General features: G+C 44.7%; 1 protein-coding gene across 1 annotated transcript in view; it reads left to right on the top strand.

Moving 5' to 3' along the window:
• The window catches only part of gtf2a1l (general transcription factor IIA, 1-like), an 85,863-nt gene that overhangs the window by 55,718 nt on the left and 10,951 nt on the right, over window positions 1-19,194 (top strand). Inside the window, exon 8 of the mRNA XM_085980345.1 lies at window positions 13,662-13,751. Within this exon, the coding sequence (XP_085836471.1) occupies window positions 13,662-13,751 (90 nt within the window). The remainder of the gene's footprint in view (window positions 1-13,661; window positions 13,752-19,194) is intronic.

The following is a 19,194-nucleotide window of genomic DNA, read 5'->3' as shown; positions in this document are numbered from 1 at the left end:
CATGTACAACAGGAATTACTGAATATGCATAAGGGGTGGGAACTTTCATCCCTCCAAACTAGGGGAGAAGATGTCAATTGTAGCACCTCTATTGCTGCCTGAGCAACTGACACAGACTAATAATTGAACCTGGGAACTTTTTGGTCTATGTGGCTTAACTTGATGATACATCATGATAAGCCATCAAAAGAATTTAAGAGACCTTAGTCTCCCTTTTGCACTCTAATCTATCTTGATTGGGTTCCAGAAGCATCTGAAAATGATAAAATGTAATAAAAAGTCACATTAAGTGTTACAGAATGAAATTACCCATATATTCGTCTTTAGCAGGAAGGACAAGCTGTTCCAGGTTTTTGATACCCTAAAGCTTAATGTAAAACTATACCTGCTGAGTTAAAATTGACTGAAAACTCAAAAATCACTAATAGTGGTGACAGTTCTGTGTCCGTGTAGTTTGGTTGGTACATCTCAACAGATTACCATCCGACTTAGTTTCTCAGCCCATTTCTGTTTGCAAATCTCAATGTCCACTGTGCTGCTTTCAGAAATCATTATCACATTGACAGCTCTTTATACGGATCGGAGTGTTTTTGTTAAAGCTACACGTATGCCCAGAAAGTAATGTGTTTCACCCATCAGCCAAGACAGTGTTTCATATTTAACAACCATGGCTGATCATAGTGGCAAAGAAACCACTAGTTTGCTTCCTATTATGATTGTATTACAACTTGTTTTATCACTTATTTTATCACTTATCTGTATCTTATAAACATTTCCATTATATGGAAGCAAGATTTTGTGTAGCCTGTTTTTTTTTACTTCGAGACTAAACACTGCCTTAGTATCTCCATTTTTCCTCTCCTAGTAGTGTTCATGCCCAAACTAGACTTGCAATTTTAGTACATTTAATTTTACCTTCTACATCTAGACATATTGGCACTCAGGTATGCAGGTTCTGCTGTCTTTTATTTCTATGATGATTTGATATAGTTGTGTAAACCTAACAAAATATAGAAGTACTTACCTTTTTATTATCAATCCCAATTTTTTTTGGAAACGGTTGAAGGAAAGTATGGTATGAATATCTCTTTGACATTATAGCCTTTTGTTCTAGTGCAGACGCTAATCATATTTTTTGCAAGTTACGCGGATGAATTAGAGTTTATGCTGGCACAGAAGCCTTAACTGTATTGCCAACTTCTGAGGTACATTTGAAGGTGATGCAAGCAGATTTTACAAGTGTGATGGATACTAATTCAGGATCTGTAATAACAGTAGAGGTTGGTTTAAATTTTAAAGGTTTAGTTAGATCTCTTCATTTAAATTGGTTAGTTATTCTGGCACAGTCAATGCCACAGTATAGGCAGACCTTTGAAGCTTAATGTGTGAATTTATGAATCCAGTCCTTTGTTATGCAATAATGACTGGGGTGTTAGCTGATAGTTAATGGTATATATATCTTGTAACACAGAAATGCTAAGTCAGAAAACTTGATTTGTTCATGCAGGCAGGAAATTAAAAAGCATTCTTGGCCCCAAATGTCAATTTTCACTTGTAAGCACTGTACTGATTTTTGGCAATCATCCAGGCCATCTTGACTTTATTTGAGAGTCTTGGCTGTTGAGAGGTTTTGATTCTCCATCGACTATTTTACTACATAATACGTATAATTTTATTAGATCTTCCAGATGTGTTACAATTAAATGTTTTATACTTGCCCTGCACCGCCAGCTTAGCATTGTGAACATGTCTACTAAATGGGTTCTACTGTGTTTTAAAGTAATAGATGATATAATATGAAGCACCATGCGCAGGTCACACCGATGATGTGTTTTGAAGAATTAAAAATGAGCTGGAGCTTTGGGAAAATGAGCAGGGAAAATTCTGCAGGTGCTGGCCTCTGATAAAACCCCAGAGATCTCATTTTGTTGATCGTAGTGTAGGAGTCTACGTACTCCTAGCAAAAAATACTGAACTCTGAGAGGTTCAACAGAAAAGGTTTAATTATTGAGGCTGCATGCTGAACACAAAATGGAGTCAGAGACTACACAAAGTACGACTGCCTTTCATCAGTGCACAGCTTTGACCCCTCCTCCCCTGCTCTGGGCTTAACTATGTTGCAGATCGAGTTTCTTAAAGGTGTGATCCTTCTTAAAGGCATGACGCCTGATTTATAGTCTACGGAACGGAAAGCGGATTGTGTCCTTTCTGTGATCGGTACGCCACACAGCTCCCTCCAGAATCCGCTAGTAGGGAGTGTACGAACCGGCGTGGCGGCTTGATGGCACGGCCGGAACGGCTCTTGGCGGTTGGTGTCGGGAGCGGGGCGGTCGGACGCGTCGGGCTCTTAGGCGGTCTGCCCCGCGGTGGGGGCTGGCCCACTTGAATGGGTTCGTCGGGCTCTAGGTGCGTCAGCTTGAGCCGGTCAACCGACACCTTGTCAGTTCTGCCGCCCACTTCGAGTAGGAAGAACTTGTTCCCCGTCTGGAGTACCTTGTAGGGTCCGTCGTATGGGGGCCATAGAGGTCCTCGGTGGGTGTCATGGCACACAAAAACAAATTTGGCCATGTGCAGGCTAGGTGGTACGCGGGTTGCTGGTTCGCCGTGCCGGTCGGTGGGTACCGGAGCGAACTGTTGTGCTCGGTTGGCGAAAGCGCGGCGTTGCTGGTCAGCCGACCAGGGGGTCGTGGCGGTGGGCAGGAACTCTCCGGGTACGCGCAGCGGCTGGCCGTACACGAGTTCCGCTGCTGAGGCTTGCAGGTCTTCCTTGACCGCGGAGCGTAGGCCAAGTAGCACCCACGGGAGGCGGTCGATCCAAGCCTCGTCCTCGAGGCTGGCGCGGAGGGACGCCTTCATGGACCTGTGGAATCGCTCGCACAGTCCGTTGGCTTGGGGGTGGTAAGCCGTGGTGCGGTGAATGGCCACCCTGAGGTTTTGGGCGATGGCAGTCCACAGATCAGAGGTGACCTGTGGGCCTCTATCCGACGTCATGTCGGAGGGGACGCCGAACCGAGCGACCCAGGTACCGATGAACACCCTCGCGATGTCGGCGGTGGTGGTGGACGTCAGTGGAATGGCCTCGGGCCAACGGGTGGTACGGTCCACGATTGTCAGCCGGTGCGTGTGACCTTGTGATGGCGGCAGGGGGCCGACGAGGTCGATGTGGACGTGGTCGAACCTTCTTTCTGGCACGGTGAACTCCTCAAGTGGGGCTTTGACGTGCTGGTGGATTTTGGCACGCTGGCAAGCTATGCAGGATCTGGCCCAGATGCGCACATCTTTGCACAGGCCGCGCCAGACAAATCGGTTGGCCACCAGTCTAATGGACGCGCGGGTGCCGGGGTGTGAGAGGCCGTGGACGATGTCGAACACCCGTTTTCGCCAGGACGCTGGGACTACGGGGCGGGATTGCGCCAAGGAGGTGTCGCATTTGACTGACGGCGGACGGGCCGCAGGCGACGTTGGTCAGTCGAAGGCGGTCAACATGTCCGCCGACCACTCGATCGCCATTCTGTCTTTCTTACCCCGGAGGGCTTCATGTAGGGGCCGCATGAGGGAGGCCACTCCGGGAATGAAGCGGTTGTAAAAGTTGATCATCCCCAAGAACTCCTGGAGGCCTTTGATGGTGGTAGGCCGGGGGAACTGCTGGACGGCTTGCACCTTGGCGGGCAGGGGAATGGCTCCGTCCTGCGTGATGTGGTGGCCGAGGAATTCGATCCTGCTGAGGCCGAATTGGCACTTGGCTGGGCTGATGATGAGCCCGTGCTCACTGAGCCACTGGAACAGGGTGCGGAGGTGCTCGATGTGTTCCTGCTTGGAGGAACTAGCTACCAGGATGTCATCCAGGTAGACAAAGAGGAACTTCAGGTCCCGGAGGACCGAGTCCATGAGCCGCTGGAAGGCCTGGGCCGCGTTTTTGAGGCCGAAGGGTATTCGGAGGAACTCGAATAGCCCAAAAGGGGTGATTATGGCCGTCTTGGGAACGTCTGTGGGGTGGACTGGCACCTGATGGTAACCGCGCACCAGGTCGACTTTGGAGAAGACTGAGCGGCCGGCCAGTCTAGCCGAGAAGTCTTGAATGTGCGGTATGGGGTACCGATCCGGCGTGGTGGCGTCGTTTAGGCGCCGGTAGTCCCCGCAGGGGTGCCATCCCCCGTCGGGTTTGGTGACGATGTGGAGTGGGGAGGCCCAGGGGCTGTTGGAGCGGCGAATGATGCCGAGCTGTTCCATTGTGGCGAACTCGGCCCGCGCGATCTCCAGCTTGGCCGGGTCCAGCCTGCGGGCGTGGGCATACACCGGTGGGCCTGTGGTGGGGATGAAGTGTTCTACCCCGTGCTTAGCAACCTTCGCGGAGAAGGTCGGGTTGGTGAGGGCTGGGAACTCAGCCAGGAGTGCTGAGTAGTCGTCCGTTGAGCGGGCGCGGCACTGCCACGCCATTTCGGCGGGTTGGGGGGGGCCATGGCGCCTGGGATAGGTGACATGGTGTTCATGTCCATGAGGCGGCGCCGAGGCATGTCGACCAACAGGCCGTGGGCGCACAGGAAATCCGCACCGAGGAGCGGGGAGAGCACCTTGGCGGTGATAAACTCCCAGTGGTAGCGGCGGCCTGCGAGGTCGATGGTGACGGTGCGGGTGCCGGATGTCGGTGCCGTTGGCGGCAGCCAGTGCAGCGCCGCGGCCGCCTCGCTGGATCTCGAGGGCGGACGCGGGGATGATGCGCTGCGCGCCCGTGTCGCATAGGAAACGGCGTCCGGAGGCGCTGTCCATAACGTACAGCCGCGCGCCTGCTTGCCCCACGGCCATCATGTAGGCCGGTGTGGGGGCGGTTGGAAACGTGCAGGGATGGTTGCAGCGGCGTGCCCGTGCGCCGAACCGGGTATGGAAGTAGCAGTAGCCCTGGGTCGGAGGGCTTGGGGGACGTGGGGGCCTGGTGGCCGCGCGATAGAGGGTGGAGCGCGCGCCGACGCTGCGGAGGCCAGGTCGGGGGTGATGGCGTGGTTGGAGCTGGCGGACAGGAGCTTATCGGCTTCATCGGCCAGGGCCTCGAGGTCCGTGAGGCTGGACGCCACGATCGCCGGGCGGATGCTGGGAGGGAGTTGGCGGATAAAGAGCATGCGGAAGAGGGAGCCGGGCGGTTTTTCGTCGGTCAGAGCAAGCATGTGTGAGAACAAGTCTGATGGCGTGGAGTCACCGAGGCCTGGGAGGTCGAGGAGGTGGCAGTTTCGCAAGAATTGGGAGGCTGTGAATTTTTTAATGAGCGCGGCCTTGAGATGTGCGCACTTGCCTTCCTCCAGAGGGTTTTGTAGTGTTGTCCAGACTTTCGTGATTGTGGAGCTGCCCAGGGAGGCGAGGAGGTAGTCGTACATCGTTGCGTCGGCGGTGATGCCGCGGAGTCGGAATTGCGATTCGGCTTGAAGGAACCAGGCGGTGGCCAGGTTCTCCCAGAACTCCGGCAGCTTCACAGAAACTGCGTTTGTGTCAGCCATGGTTACGCTTAGGAGTCGTCCTGAGCATCGGGGTCACCAATGTAGGAGTCTACGTACTCCTAGCAAAAAATACTGAACTCGGAGAGGTTCAACAGAAAAGGTTTAATTGTTGAGGCTGCATGCTGAACACAAAATGGAGCCAGAGACTACACAAAGTACGACTGCCTTTCATCAGTGCACAGCTTCGACCCCTCCTCCCACGCTCTGGGCTTAACTATGTTGCAGATCGAGCTTCTTAAAGGTGTGATCCTTCTTAAAGGCATGACGCCTGATTTATAGTCTACGGAATGGAAAGCGGATTGTGTCCTTTCTGCGATCGGTACGCCACAGTAGGAAATAATGATCAGCCATTTTGTGACAATGATTCAGAATATGTAGTGTGAGTTCTTTGCATGTTTCTTTCTGGAATACATTAAACACATCTTGTTACACAATTAGTTTTTAACCCTCCTAACTTACTAGTCTGTTTTGGCAATGTAAAAATAACTTTTACTTGGGTTAATTATAATCATAAGAAAAGATCATCTGTTTATTTATTTTTTTAAAGCCCATAAATGATGAACCTACTTGGGCAAATCAATTAAATTAAACTACAGACTAGCAATGCTTTGTTGCCTGGCAATAAATGGCTCTGGACACTTGGTTTTACATTTGTTGTATTTTTTTAATTGAGAAATCAATGTGAGGTGCCAAATGTTAGATAGATTGCAAAGAATAAAAGAGGACAAGGTAAATCGGAAGTACTGATAGTGATGACAAGCTCTCGTTTTAAAAGCCTGAAGATTCTAGGGGAAAGTAAGGATGGGGGTGGGAGTGGGGAGGATGAGAGGAAGAATTGATGTAGATAAAGGCCTGGAATTTGAAGTGGGTAATAACAGCAAATGAACAGCGTTCGCTGTTGTTACCCCTTTGAAACTGACCGCAACTTCAGGATGTAGCGCATCGTAACGTGGAAATCCTGAAGTAGTGGTCAGCCATTCACTGCTCCGACACTGGCTGCACTGTACTGCCCCCCCCCCCCTCCATAGACGGCAATCAATGTACGTATAAGAACATAAGAAATAGGAGCAGGAGTAGGCCAATCGGCCCCTCGACCCTGCTCCACCATTCAATAAGATCATGGCTGATCTGATCCTAACCTCAAATCTACTATCACTCTCCATCCCACCCGAACCCATGTGATCTCCCGGGAGAGGCGAAAAACCAGATAAAAAACCCAATGGCCAATTTGGGAGAAATAATCTGGGAAATTCCTCTCCGACCCATCTAGGCGATCGAAACTCGTCCAGGAGATCACTCTGTCCCTGTATTTCCTACAGTACTTACCTTCTGTAAAAGGTAATCTCCACCCCAGCCAGGAACAGGCCCAATTTACTCTTGAAGGACACCTAGCTGGCAGCCTGTTCGATGTCTCCACTAATCCCTGTGAATAGAACCATCTCCTGAAATCTAACACAGAATTAGAACACAAGAAGTAGGAGCAGGACCAGGCTATGCAGGACCAGGCTATACGGCCCCTGGGCCTGCTCCGCTACCCACAGGGCCATGACCATTCCGAACCTAGACTCATGTCCAATTTCCTGCCCGCTCCCCGTAACCCCTAATTCCCTTCTAGGAAACTGTCTATTTCTGTTTTAAATTTATTTAATGATGTAGCTTCCACAGCTTTCTGGGGCAGCAAATTCCACAGACCTACTATCCTCTGAGTGAAGAAGTTTCTCCTCATCTCAGTTTTGAAAGAACAGCCCCTTATTCTAAGATTATGCCCCCTAGTTCTAGTTTCACCCATCATTGGGAACATCCTCACCGCATCCACCCGATCAAGCCCCTTCACAATCTTATATGTTTCAATAAGATCGCCTCTCATTCTTCTGAACTCCAATGAGTAGAGTCCCAATCTACTCAACCTCTCCTCATATGTCCAGCCCCTCATCCCTGGGATTAACCGAGTGAACCTTCTTTGTACTGACTCGAGAGCAAGTATGTCTTCTTAAGTATGGACACCAAAACTGTATGCAGTATTCCAGGTGCGGTCTCACCAATACTTTGTACAACTGCAGCAATACCTCCCTGTTTTTATATTCTATCCCCCTAGCAATAAAAGCCAACATTCCATTGGCCTTCTTGATCACTTGCTGCACCTGCATACTAACTTTTTGAGTTTCGTGCACCAGGACCCCCAGATCCCTTTGTACTACAGTACTTTCCAGTTTCTTGCCATTAAGATAATAACTTGCTCTATGATTTTTCCTGCCAAAGTGCATAACCTCACACTTTCCAGTATTGTATTCCATCTGCCAAATCCCTGTCTATGTCCCTTTGCAGGTTTTTTATGTCCTCCTCACTCACTACTTTCCCTCCCATCTTTGTATCATCTGCAAACTTTGATATGTTACACTCGGTGCCCTCCTCCAAATCGTTAATATAGATTGTAAAGAGTTGGGGACCCAGCACTGACCCCTGCGGAACACCACTAGTTACTGATTGCCAGTCTGAGAATGAACCGTTTATCCCAACTCTCTGCTTTCTGTTAGATAGCCAATCCTCCACCCATGCCAGAATATTACCCCCAATCCCATGATTTTTTATCTTGAGCAATAATCTTTTGTGTGGCACCTTGTCAAATGCCTTTTGGAAGTCTAAATACACTACGTCCGCTGGTTCCCCTTTATCCATCCTGTATGTTACTTCCTCAAAGAACTCAAGCAAATTTGTCAAACATAACTTCCCCTTCATAAAACCATGCTGACTTTGTCCTATTAAATTATGTTTATCCAAGTATCCCGTTACTGTCTCCTTAATAATGGACTCTAAAATTTTACCAACCACAGATGTTAGGCTAACAGGTCTATAGTTTCCAGCCTTCTGCCTACTACCCTTTTTAAATAAGGGTGTTACATTAGCAGTTTTCCAATCTGCCGGGACCTTTGCTGAGTCCAGGGAGTTTTGGAAAATTATTACCAATGCATCCACAATCCCTACCGCCACTTCCCTCAAGACCCTAGGATGTAAGCCATCAGGTCCAGGGGATTTATCCGCCTTGAGTCCCACTATTTTACCAAGTACCACTTCCTTAGTGATTTTAATCGTATTTAGCTCCTCTCCCCCTAGAGCCCCCTGTTTGTCCAGTGTTGGGATATTTTTAGTGTCCTCTACCGTAAAGACTGATACAAAATATTTGTTCAACGTTTTTGCCATCTCCATGTTTCCCACCATTAATTTCCTGGTCTCATCCTCTAACGGACCAACATTTACTTTAGCCACCCTTTTTCTTTTTATATAACTGTAGAAACTTTTGCTATCTGTTTTTATATTTTTTGCTAATTTACTTTCATAATCTATCTTCCCTTTCTTAATCAATCTTTTAGTTATTTTTTGCTGTCTTTTAAAGACTTCCCAATCTTCTATCCTCCCACTAAATTTGGCTACCTTATATGCCCTTGTTTTTAGTCGGATACTATCCTTAATTACTTTACTTAGCCACGGATGGCTATCTTTTCTTTTACACCCTTTTTTCCTCAGTGGAATATATATTTTTTGGAAGTTGTAAAATAACTCCTTAAATGTACACCACTGATCATGTACCATCTTACCCTTTAATCTATTTTCCCAGTCCACTCTAATCAATTCTGTTCTCATACCTTCATAGTCTCCTTTATTCAAGCTCAGCACGCTTGTTTGAGATCCAACCTTCTCACCCTCTAATTGAATATGGAATTCAACCATGTTATGGTCACTCATTCCAAGAGGATCCTTTACTAGGACATTTTTAATTAATCCTGTCTCATTACACAGGACCAAATCTAAGGTTGCTTGCCCCCTGGTCAGTTCAGTTACATACTGCTCAAGAAACCCATCCCTAATACACTCAATGAACTCATCCTCAAGGCTGCCCTGCCCAATTTGATTTGTCCAGTTAATATGATAGTTAAAATCCCCCATAATTATAGCTGTTCCCTTATTACAAGCCTCAACTATTTCCTGATTAATACTCCGTCCAACAGAGTTGCCACTGTTCGGAGGCCTATAGACTACGCCCACTAGTGTTTTTTTCCCCCTTATTATTCCTTATCTCCACCCAAACTGTTTCATTATCATGATCCTTTGACCCAATATCATTTCTCTGTATTACAGTGATTCCTTCCTTTATTAACATAGCCACCCCACCGCCCCTTCCTGCCTGTCCTTCCTGATTGTTAAATAACCTGGTATGTTTAATTCCCAGTCAGGAATTCTTCTGATTCTCCTCTTGTTCCTTCTATATTGCAAAACACATTTTCATCCCTACATCCTTACTTTGTTGAAATCAAGACTCGGGCAAATCAGTGAAACTGGCGAAAACTTGGGCTTTTCCACGGTAATATCGCTGTTAAATACCCAATTAAAAGTTAGACCTTGTTGGATTCGGTGTAACTGAAGTTTTACCAGCATATTGACTGCTAAACAAACATTATGGCCCTGAAAAACTAATTTTAGTTTTGTGTAGTGTCAAATTTTTCCGTTATAATATAAATTGCAGTTTTTAAGAAACTATTAAATCAATTATATTTTTAAAAGTTTGTTCATATTTATTTCAGGTTTACCTTTTCCCCATGTGAGAGCCCCAATCTTAGTTTTGCTCTTTGTAACATTTTTAAAAAAGTCAGAATAAAAGCAACTTCTTCACTTCCTGCTTCCCTGTCTGAGAATTCTGCATTGTGATTGGCTGCTTAGACTGCTTGTTGACATCACAGCAGATCACGCTATGGGATTCCCACTACACTGACCTCAGTCGTATGTCAAAAAAGGCAAACTTCTCGCCACAGAGATCACGAGATCTTTGTGGGCAGCTTTCTTTGGGGCCAGCGGTGAACGCTTTTGCTTTGCCGCTGACTGCAAATTCCGGGCCAAAGATTTCTACATCTAGGACTTTGGAAAAATAGTGAGTTCAAGTAGAAGATCTGCAATGAGTCTTGATTTCAACAAAGTAAGAATGTAGGGATGAAAATGTGTTTTGCAATATAGAAGGAACAAGAGGAGAATCAGAAGAATTATTCGTATAAATTATTGTAATTTTTAAAGCATTGCTCATCTAATTTTCCTTTTGTACACTACAAAGGCATATTGTGTACAGTTGCATCAGTTGCTTGTCAGCATTTGGGCAACTCTGCTCTTCTTACATGAGCAAAGCTCCCCAGTGAAAATGATTTCTTCCAAAGGTTTAGTGCATATTGTTATTTTCATGAGATGCAAGTCTTCAGGATTGAAGCACTGTTTCACATGCCTTCATGGGACCTCTATTAGTCAAAACAAAATGCGACCTCTTGTCAGATTTGCTTGGAATTCTCAGCCAAAACTAGAAGAGGCTGTTTTCGTCTGTTACTGGAATGAGTTTCAGGCAGTAACTGCACACTAAACCATCAGTCCAATGTGATATAAGTAAATGCAAGGTCTACTTCCATAGAAAGATAATGAAGTTGGCCAGGAATGACCACTTCAGCAACAGATGGTGCTATCCACAGAGAAAATCCAGGGGTGTCTACCACTGAACATGTATCCCCATTTGTCTTGATATAGCTTTTGAAAGCTTCTGTAAGTTTCTTCAGCTAACAAGCCACATTAACATATGAATCTTTGGCATCATCCAGTGCCTGGATGATGATGGATGAACACCTTTTCTTTCACACATTGATTTTTTTTTGGAGCTATTCTTAAGTCGTCAACTTGATCCCATTAGCGATGGGAGCAAGAGGTTCCTGCCCATGACAGCAGTTAGCAGGAATTTGTGATTACCACAGCATCTCCTTTGCTGTTGCTCTTGTGTCTGTGGCCGATGCTGGGTTTTACTCTCTCCCTGTGCTATACTTTGCTTTTCTCTGTATCCCTGGGCCTAGTGTTGTGTCTATCCACATTCTTCTTTTGTAACTGCTTTGTCTTTTTTGCTCAACAAAACAAATATTTTAAAAACCAGTACGTGTTCTAATACTGCATTACAATTGGAGGTTTAATTATGTCACAGTGAGAACAGTAATGATACATGAGTGGCAGTTGATTCCCAGAAATATCCAGAGGCAAGTTGGCCATCTGCACTTGGTAGGCATTTCTGCCAAAGGGGAGGAGGCTGACAACATTACTGTTAAGTGCTGTGGGATTAAGTCTTAAAGGGTACAGAATTTTAGATTTAGGATTATTTGTGCAGGTTGTCATTACTGTATAAACTCAAACTTGCTGAATATAAACCTCTGCCTAACTTACCTTTAGTTGCATAGGGTCAGATCTCTACCAGAGAAACATGAAATAGTTAGAATTATCAAAAGATTATTGGCTGCTGAGATTGCTGGAAAGCAGTATTAACATATAGAACAATTATTATTTGCCAGTGAGATTGCTAGAAAGTGGCCACATGGTGGTGTGAGTTCAGTTGCCCAACAAGATTGCTATAAAGGGATAGCTCGGTTTGGTCTATTACTATTGGCTAAATAAGCTGACTCAAAAATTACACCAATTTTCTCTCGTCAGTGATTCTATCCACGAATATATAGGAACATTACTGTTCCAGTTCCTTATGTGGCATTCCTTACTGTGGAAACAGGACTCGTTCTCTGTACCTTCAAGAGCTTTTCTTGAAGAGAAAGAGACCTTCATTTAAACCTCGAGATTGTTATGCTTTTAATGGTCTTGTGGGCCAGAGCCTGAATATCCTGATACCAATGGGCTATTTCCCATGATTTTAGCCTCTTTTAGTAATCTCCTATCATTGACCTTTGAAGTATTTGCCCTCCCAGCTTCCTTACAAATTGCTGCAGGGGCTTACTGATATCTAACTTTACGACTTAGATGAAAAATAATAAAACAATGAAATTCAGCCAATACAGCAGCTACTTTATAAAATTCTAAGCTTTTATTATACTCACATTTAGTATAGTCAATGTTGCTCTGAACTTGCCTCTTTTGTTTCTCTTAAACTGTCAATAATCTATCCTACATAATCTTCCTCCTTCCTGCATCCTCAAAATGTTGAAATCAAGACTTATTAAACTCTCCTACTCTATGATGTGGAGATGCGGTGTTGGACTGGGGTGGACAAATGTAAGAAGTCACACACCAGGTTATAGTCCAACAGCTTTATTTGAAATTACGGTGATTTCAAATAAAGCTGTTGGACTATAACCTGGTGTTGTGTGACTTCTTACATTTCTCCTACTCTAATTCATTCTCAGGAATTCAATATTGTGGAGCTCTATACCTCCCTCAAACATTCCTTTCTCCTACAACCTTCAGGCTTTGAAAACCTAAACTTGGCATTAGCTGATCTCTTCATGTTTTATTTATTTTTTCTCACCCTTGCTTGTCTGCTCTATGGGCACTAATCTTTCAGTGATGTTTCTCTTTTTTTTTAAAAAAAAGCTTGTAGAAAAGCTGTTGGCCATTAATCTTTGTTAAAGGCCAATGGAATTCTAACACTCCCACCACCAGTAATTTTCTTAAAATTTATTCTGGATATAGAATTTCCTGATTATGTATTTATTTATAAAGCTATTAGTTGTATAAAAATCATTGGGTGATAGCAGCTATTGCAAAAATGGAGGAGGCTAAAAGTAGCAAGGGAGGGGTATTGTTGATAGTGCCAGTAGCAGAATGTTGGACCCTTGACTAAGAAGCCAGAGTTTGAATATCAGATTGACTAGTATTTGTTCTTGAAACTTCCCATTTTGATGAAACACACCAATTTTTGGCTAGATCATCTGGAGAGAATTTATTTTTTCATGGCTCAAGCAAACTTTCTGATGGGTAGTTTGTAGTGATGTCCTTGGGCTAGACCGCGTCAGATGTAGGATTGTGACTAGTAGAGAGGAACAAAAAGCTTTATTAGGCTTCTGATTGTTTGGATGTTTGTTTTGATATCTTAAAAACTTTGCATCACCTAAGCACTTCCTGCTTTACCTTGTCCTCCCTTCTTCCCTGCATTACAACAGTGACTACACTTCAAGTATTTTTTGGCTGTAAAGCAGTTGTGAAAGGCACTGTATTAATGCAACTCCTTTCCTTTTTACTCTTTTCAACCTTGGTTGTGATCTGTGGGGGTCCTTCATTTAAGTTTTTCAATTTTAAGTAAAGCTTGTGGCAATGTTACTGGTCATTAATCTTTGGTAATTAATGGAAGATAAATTAATTTGCATACATTGTATTTTACAGGATCCTTTGAATTCAGGAGATGATGTAAGTGAACAGGAGGTGCCTGATCTGTTTGAAACAGAAAATGTAATTGTTTGCCAGTATGACAAGGTAAGTACATTTGCGTTACATTCAAACAAATATGTATTTATATATTTTTCAAAGCCATTGTGTTTTAATTTTAAAAGTAATGATCTAGACCCAGTGGTTCAAAGACAAAGGTACAGCTTCATGAAGCAATGGTCACAGGGTTTGTTGCTTGGTTTTAACAAATTCCCAATTCTAGTATTTTTGCTAAGGGAAGGTGGGAAAAGAAACTAGGCATTTTCCCACATGGCAAGAGAGAAAATTGGAAGGAAATATATATCTGTCTGGCCTTTTACCTGTCGGAACAGACGGAGGAACCTTGTAAGCAGGGTGTATGTTTGGCTGGCCACTTGACCACAAAATATATATGGCTCAAGAGGGAAAGAAAGAGTGAAATGGGGATATTAGAAGACCAACTAGTATCAGAAAAAGGTTAAATAGAATTATGTATAATTGGAACTCATTTTTTCAGTTACAGTAACATGCAGTTTATAACTAGACTCGTATATTTGTGATTCTTTTAACACCCATTTAAAAGCTCTGACGTCTGTCTTACTTGACTGAATTTAAGAACCATAACAGTGAAAAATGATTACAGTTCATCTAGAAAACTATTTAATTTCAAGAATGTAGAAAAGATCGGCAGTTCAGAGTCAGTCTTGTGTGTGCAATTGATGCTTTTGTGTCTGTGATTTTTTTTTAAAGGCTTAAAGCTCTAGGTTTCAAAATGAACAAGTCCCACTTGGCTTTTGCTTTTTGCCCTCCATTTTGGGATGAATTTGATGCATCCCCCAAAGGCAATTGAAGATTCTTTACCTCCTCCCCCTGTTAAAAAAGGGTCTTCCACAGCATATACTACTGCAACAACTTAAGACATATTTAGCCCTGTTAATGTAACAAAACAAAGGGGGAGAAATTCGGTTGTTAGCGCCACCGATTAACGCCTAAAGAGGCCGAGAAGTGGGGCGCTAGCCAATTTCCGGGCAGGCGCAGGGCGCCTAGCGCCTCGCCCCATATTGAGCATGCATTTAGCGCCGGCACTAAATCTGAGCGCCCACTCGTGGGCGCAGGCTGATTATGACGTCATTTGAGTGTGCAACGCCTTTTGGGTGCCCCGGACCGGAAATTCAGTGGCGCCCCGCCCCGTAGCACCTGGCGCTAATAGTGACAGCTTACCTGGAACCTTACCAAGTCGCTCTCGGGCTGGAGGAGCGTTATTTAAAGGGGACTGCTGTGGTTTAAAAGTGGCAGCCATTTTTGGAGCACAACTTCCTCGAGAGCTACAAAGAGTTGCTGAGCTGCACACTGAGAGCCATTTGACCACTGAGCCAGCGCAGGCAGACGATCTTCAGCCTTCTGACCATCACCTTGCTGTTGGTGAGCCTTGACAATGGGGAACCTTCCTGTGGGCACTTATTATGGGGGCTGCATTGGAGGGGAACCTCCTGCTGCTGAATCATCTGGAAAGGGCACTGAGACGCTGGGAGAGGGGGGCAGGCATGGCCAGACGGAGGAGGGCCAACAGATGTCGCCACAGCAGACCTTACGCTGGCAGGGTTTTCCGACAGCAGTTTTCCTACATGAAGATGCTGGAGGAGCAGTGTGTCAGAAGGCTGCGATTTAGATAGGAGGTGGTGACTGAGCTGTGCCAGCTGCTTCAGCGGGATCTGCAGCCTCAGATAAGGTGCAGGACATCTCTGTCAGTGGCTGAGAAGATGCCTGCTGGCCTGAACTTCTACGCAAGCGGCTCTTCTCAGGCTGCGCATCAGAGGCTGATCAGAAGTAGCTTCTAGGCCCCTCTCTCGGAATGCTTGCTGCCATTCCAAGACCAGGAATGGAACCCGCAAGCCTGTGAAGGGCAAGATGCATGTAAATAGCAGGCATGGCCATTGTAAATGAAGAAAGTGTTTCATTACACAAAATGTGGTTCCTTCAAACATGAGAAAGCTATGGCAACAGAAAGCAAAACTAATACACTGACACATAACTGCCTCTCACACCCGGGAGACTGTCCAAAGCATAAATCACATTCTGACCATCTTCCTTGGCCTTGATTCCACTGCGCCAACCAAAGCATCCAATGCCCCATCAGTGAGGCATTCCGCCCTCTGCCTCACCCTTTCCATGTCTTGCTAGGCTGGTGCGGCGCAGGTAGGCTCCCACCGCTTTGAAGGCCTACAAGGCAGTGAGTGTGTCTGGTGATGCCAATTGACCTGCCCCTTTAAGAGCTGGCCGGTGGCAGTGTGTCTCAGGGAAAGTGATTATTGACAGCACTGTCGCTGTGCCCCACCGCCGCGAAATTGGGTTGCGCCGCCGGGTTAGCGCCTTAAGAGTAGTGTGCAGTGCCTGATTTAGCGCCGCAATCACCTTTAGGGGCGCTGCAACCTAATATCGTGCTAGGTGGCGCTAAATTGCGCCTGGCGCTAAACTTTGCGCATCGCCAGGACTAGCGCCCCAAACGCGGCTATACCGAATTTCTAGGCCAAAGTGTTTTACAGTTGGGAGTCAGACCCAAGTAGGAGAGAAATTAGGGAACGTGGCCAAAGGTGTGGTTGAAAAGGTAAATCTTAATGGGGCTTTTGAAGGTACAGAAGGATGAAGCAAGGTGGAGGTTTTGAGGCAGTTCCAGAGTAGAATATGAAATTTGTGTTTGTGAGTAATCTAATTTTAAGCTGGCTTCTCTGAAAATAGATAATGTGCCTATGTCTTGAAATTGCTGCCGAGTGAGGTGGCAAATCTGTTGAGTTCATAAGATTTAGCAAATGTGATGAATAGCAAAGAAAGGAATGGAATTCACTCCCACTACTTAACATACATTCTAGCAATTTGAAGCTAGTGGCCTGATGGTGAATGAATAGTCTAATGGGAGTGTACCAACAGTCTTTAGCTATGTCTCATTATCCTCTTGATTAGAGATTGCCTGCACGTCTTTGTAATTAATAAAATCTTTTCTGCAACTTTCAAACTGGATTCTGTGACCTTTAAGTCATTAATTACATAGACAAATGGAAATTTCTCTTTTTTTCGTTGCTAGGAATGTTTGGTTGTTGCTCTATAATAGAACTCAATAGGCATATCAGCAGATTAGAACTCAAAGCAGCATTAGAACATTACCTATGAATGCGCTTCTATTATGGACACGTAAAATAGTTGCATAAATTAATAAAGAGGCCATATGACCTAGAATTTTCTGCCTGGATACCTTGAGGATAAGACATTGATTCAAAATGTCACGGTCATGTTGACGTTCCAACATCTGGTTGACATGGAAATTAGTGGTACTGTAGATATTTTCAACAAGAATTAACACTGCACAAGAAGATGGTATGCTTGATCTGCAACAGATGGAAGAAATATCCTGTCAACATACATATTTAATGTGTGACAGTACATTTGCACCAGTTCTGCTTCAAGACCAGAGATTGCAGTACACTGGCACTTAATAGGCTGTTACTATCCTGAAAGGGTAGCTCCTTTACATAATTTTATCAACTAGATAATTGCAAAAATCAGTTTTAAAAGGGTCATAATGTCCTTGTTCTATATTAGCTCAGAAAATTGGGTTCTGTAACTTTAGATCATTCTGAAGATGATTTTTCTCCCTCCTATATTGGGTAGATATTTTCTTTGATAAAATGGAAGAATTCAGCTCTCAGGATCTCCTGTTGTATAATAGGTACTGTGGTTATTGAGAGGACTAGTCTAACTTCCCAGAGGTTGTTCCTGACAATGCACTACTAATCTCTCCTGAATCTTCCAGTTAAGAGTTACACACCACAAGGTCAAAACTTCAAGTGGCACAAATAGAGCTGAAAAAGAAAAAAATGCAATTGTAAAGAGAAAGACATATTAACTATTCATCAGAACTGGAAGATAAGTGCACGCCTTTATAAGAGTGAATCAAATGAAGAGAGGAGAATTACGAGTAAAAAGTTTAAGAGTGAGGTATAGTACCTACTATAATAAAAATAAAAAGTTAATGGGTTCACAGAAAAACAGATTTTTCAAAAAGCTGGAAAGAGGTGAAAAAGAACTGGATGATGTACAAAGATGATCTCGGCCAATGAAAAGGCATCATCAGGGAAAGCAAAAATGCAAGGGAATTATGAAAAATGGGAGAAACCAACTGGAAAATGGGATAAACAATTGCTAATGCTAGTGTTGAGATGCTGTTTCTGAAGATTGTGTTTAGCTTGATTGCAGCAGGGCATGAGGTCAAAGAATGGCAGGCAGAGCCACCAGGTTAGGATCGAGCTTGCGGACAGAATGGAAATGTTTGGGGAAACAGTCACCCAAGCTACGTTTGGCCTACCCAACATAGAGAAGACCACACTGTGAACACTGCATACAGTTTGCTAGATTGGAGGAAGTATTTGTAAGCTGCTGTTTCAAAATGGAACAGTTTCTCTGAAAAGCAGTGTGGGCAGGGGAGGGGCAGATGTACTTGGCAGTGGCATCACTCTAATGACCCAAAATAATCTAGTGTATGCAGAAACTAGTAAGTGGAAAATGAGAATGGGGTTCTCTGTTGTGAGTCATGGGAAATGGGGTCACATGATCAAGAGTCCCATTGACAAGGGAAACGTTAGCTGCCTGAAAGGGCGGTGGAAGCAGATTCAGTAGTAACTTTCAAAAGGGAATTGGATATTTGAAAAGGAAAATAAATGCAGGCTATGGGGAAAGAGTGGGGCAGTGGAACAAATTGGATAGCTCTTTCAAAGAGGCATAATGGGCTGAATGGCCTCCTGTGCTATATGATTCCATGATCTCTTAGGTTATGTTTCTATTCACTCCCTTCCTTTGAACCCCTCCCCCCATCAGCACTGCGTAGGGACATTGGCTCAGTCTACAACGCATCTATCCCATTCTCAGTTTCATCTTCTTTGTCTCATCATTTTAACAACTTTCTTTTCTTCCTTTAGAATAGCAAAGCCCAAATGTTAAACAATCTCTTTTTTTTGTTCACTTTCTCTACAGATGCTGCCTGACCTGCTGAGTATTTCCAGCATTTTCTGTTTTTATTTCAGATTTCCAGAATCCGCAGTATTTTGCTTTTGTAATCTCTTATTCACAGAATCACACAGAATCACAGAAACCCCACAATGCAGATAGAAGCCATTTCGGCCCATTGAGCCCACATATCCCACCCGATCCCCGTAACCCCTACACCAACACATATCCCACCCGATCCCCGTAACCCCACGTATTTAATCCCCCTAACACTAAGGGTCAATTTATCATAGCCAATCAACCTAACCCGCACATCTTTGGACTGTGGGAGGAAACCGGAGCACCCGGAGGAAACCCACGCAAACACGGGGAGAATGTGCAAACTCCACACAGACAGTCACCCGAGGCCGGATTCGAACCCGGGTCCCTGGCGCTGTGAGGCAACAGTGCTAACCACTATGCCACCATGCTGCCCTTTCTTGATTCCTGTTTGTCTTTACTTTCTTTTGCGCCCTTC

The sequence above is a fragment of the Somniosus microcephalus genome, chromosome 3 (assembly GCF_052327205.1).
Source record: "Somniosus microcephalus isolate GS21.2 chromosome 3, FLI_Smic_1.0, whole genome shotgun sequence".
Lineage (NCBI taxonomy): Eukaryota > Metazoa > Chordata > Chondrichthyes > Squaliformes > Somniosidae > Somniosus > Somniosus microcephalus.
The sequence above is the reverse complement of the archived record's forward strand: the minus strand, read 5'-3'. Positions and strand labels throughout refer to the sequence as shown.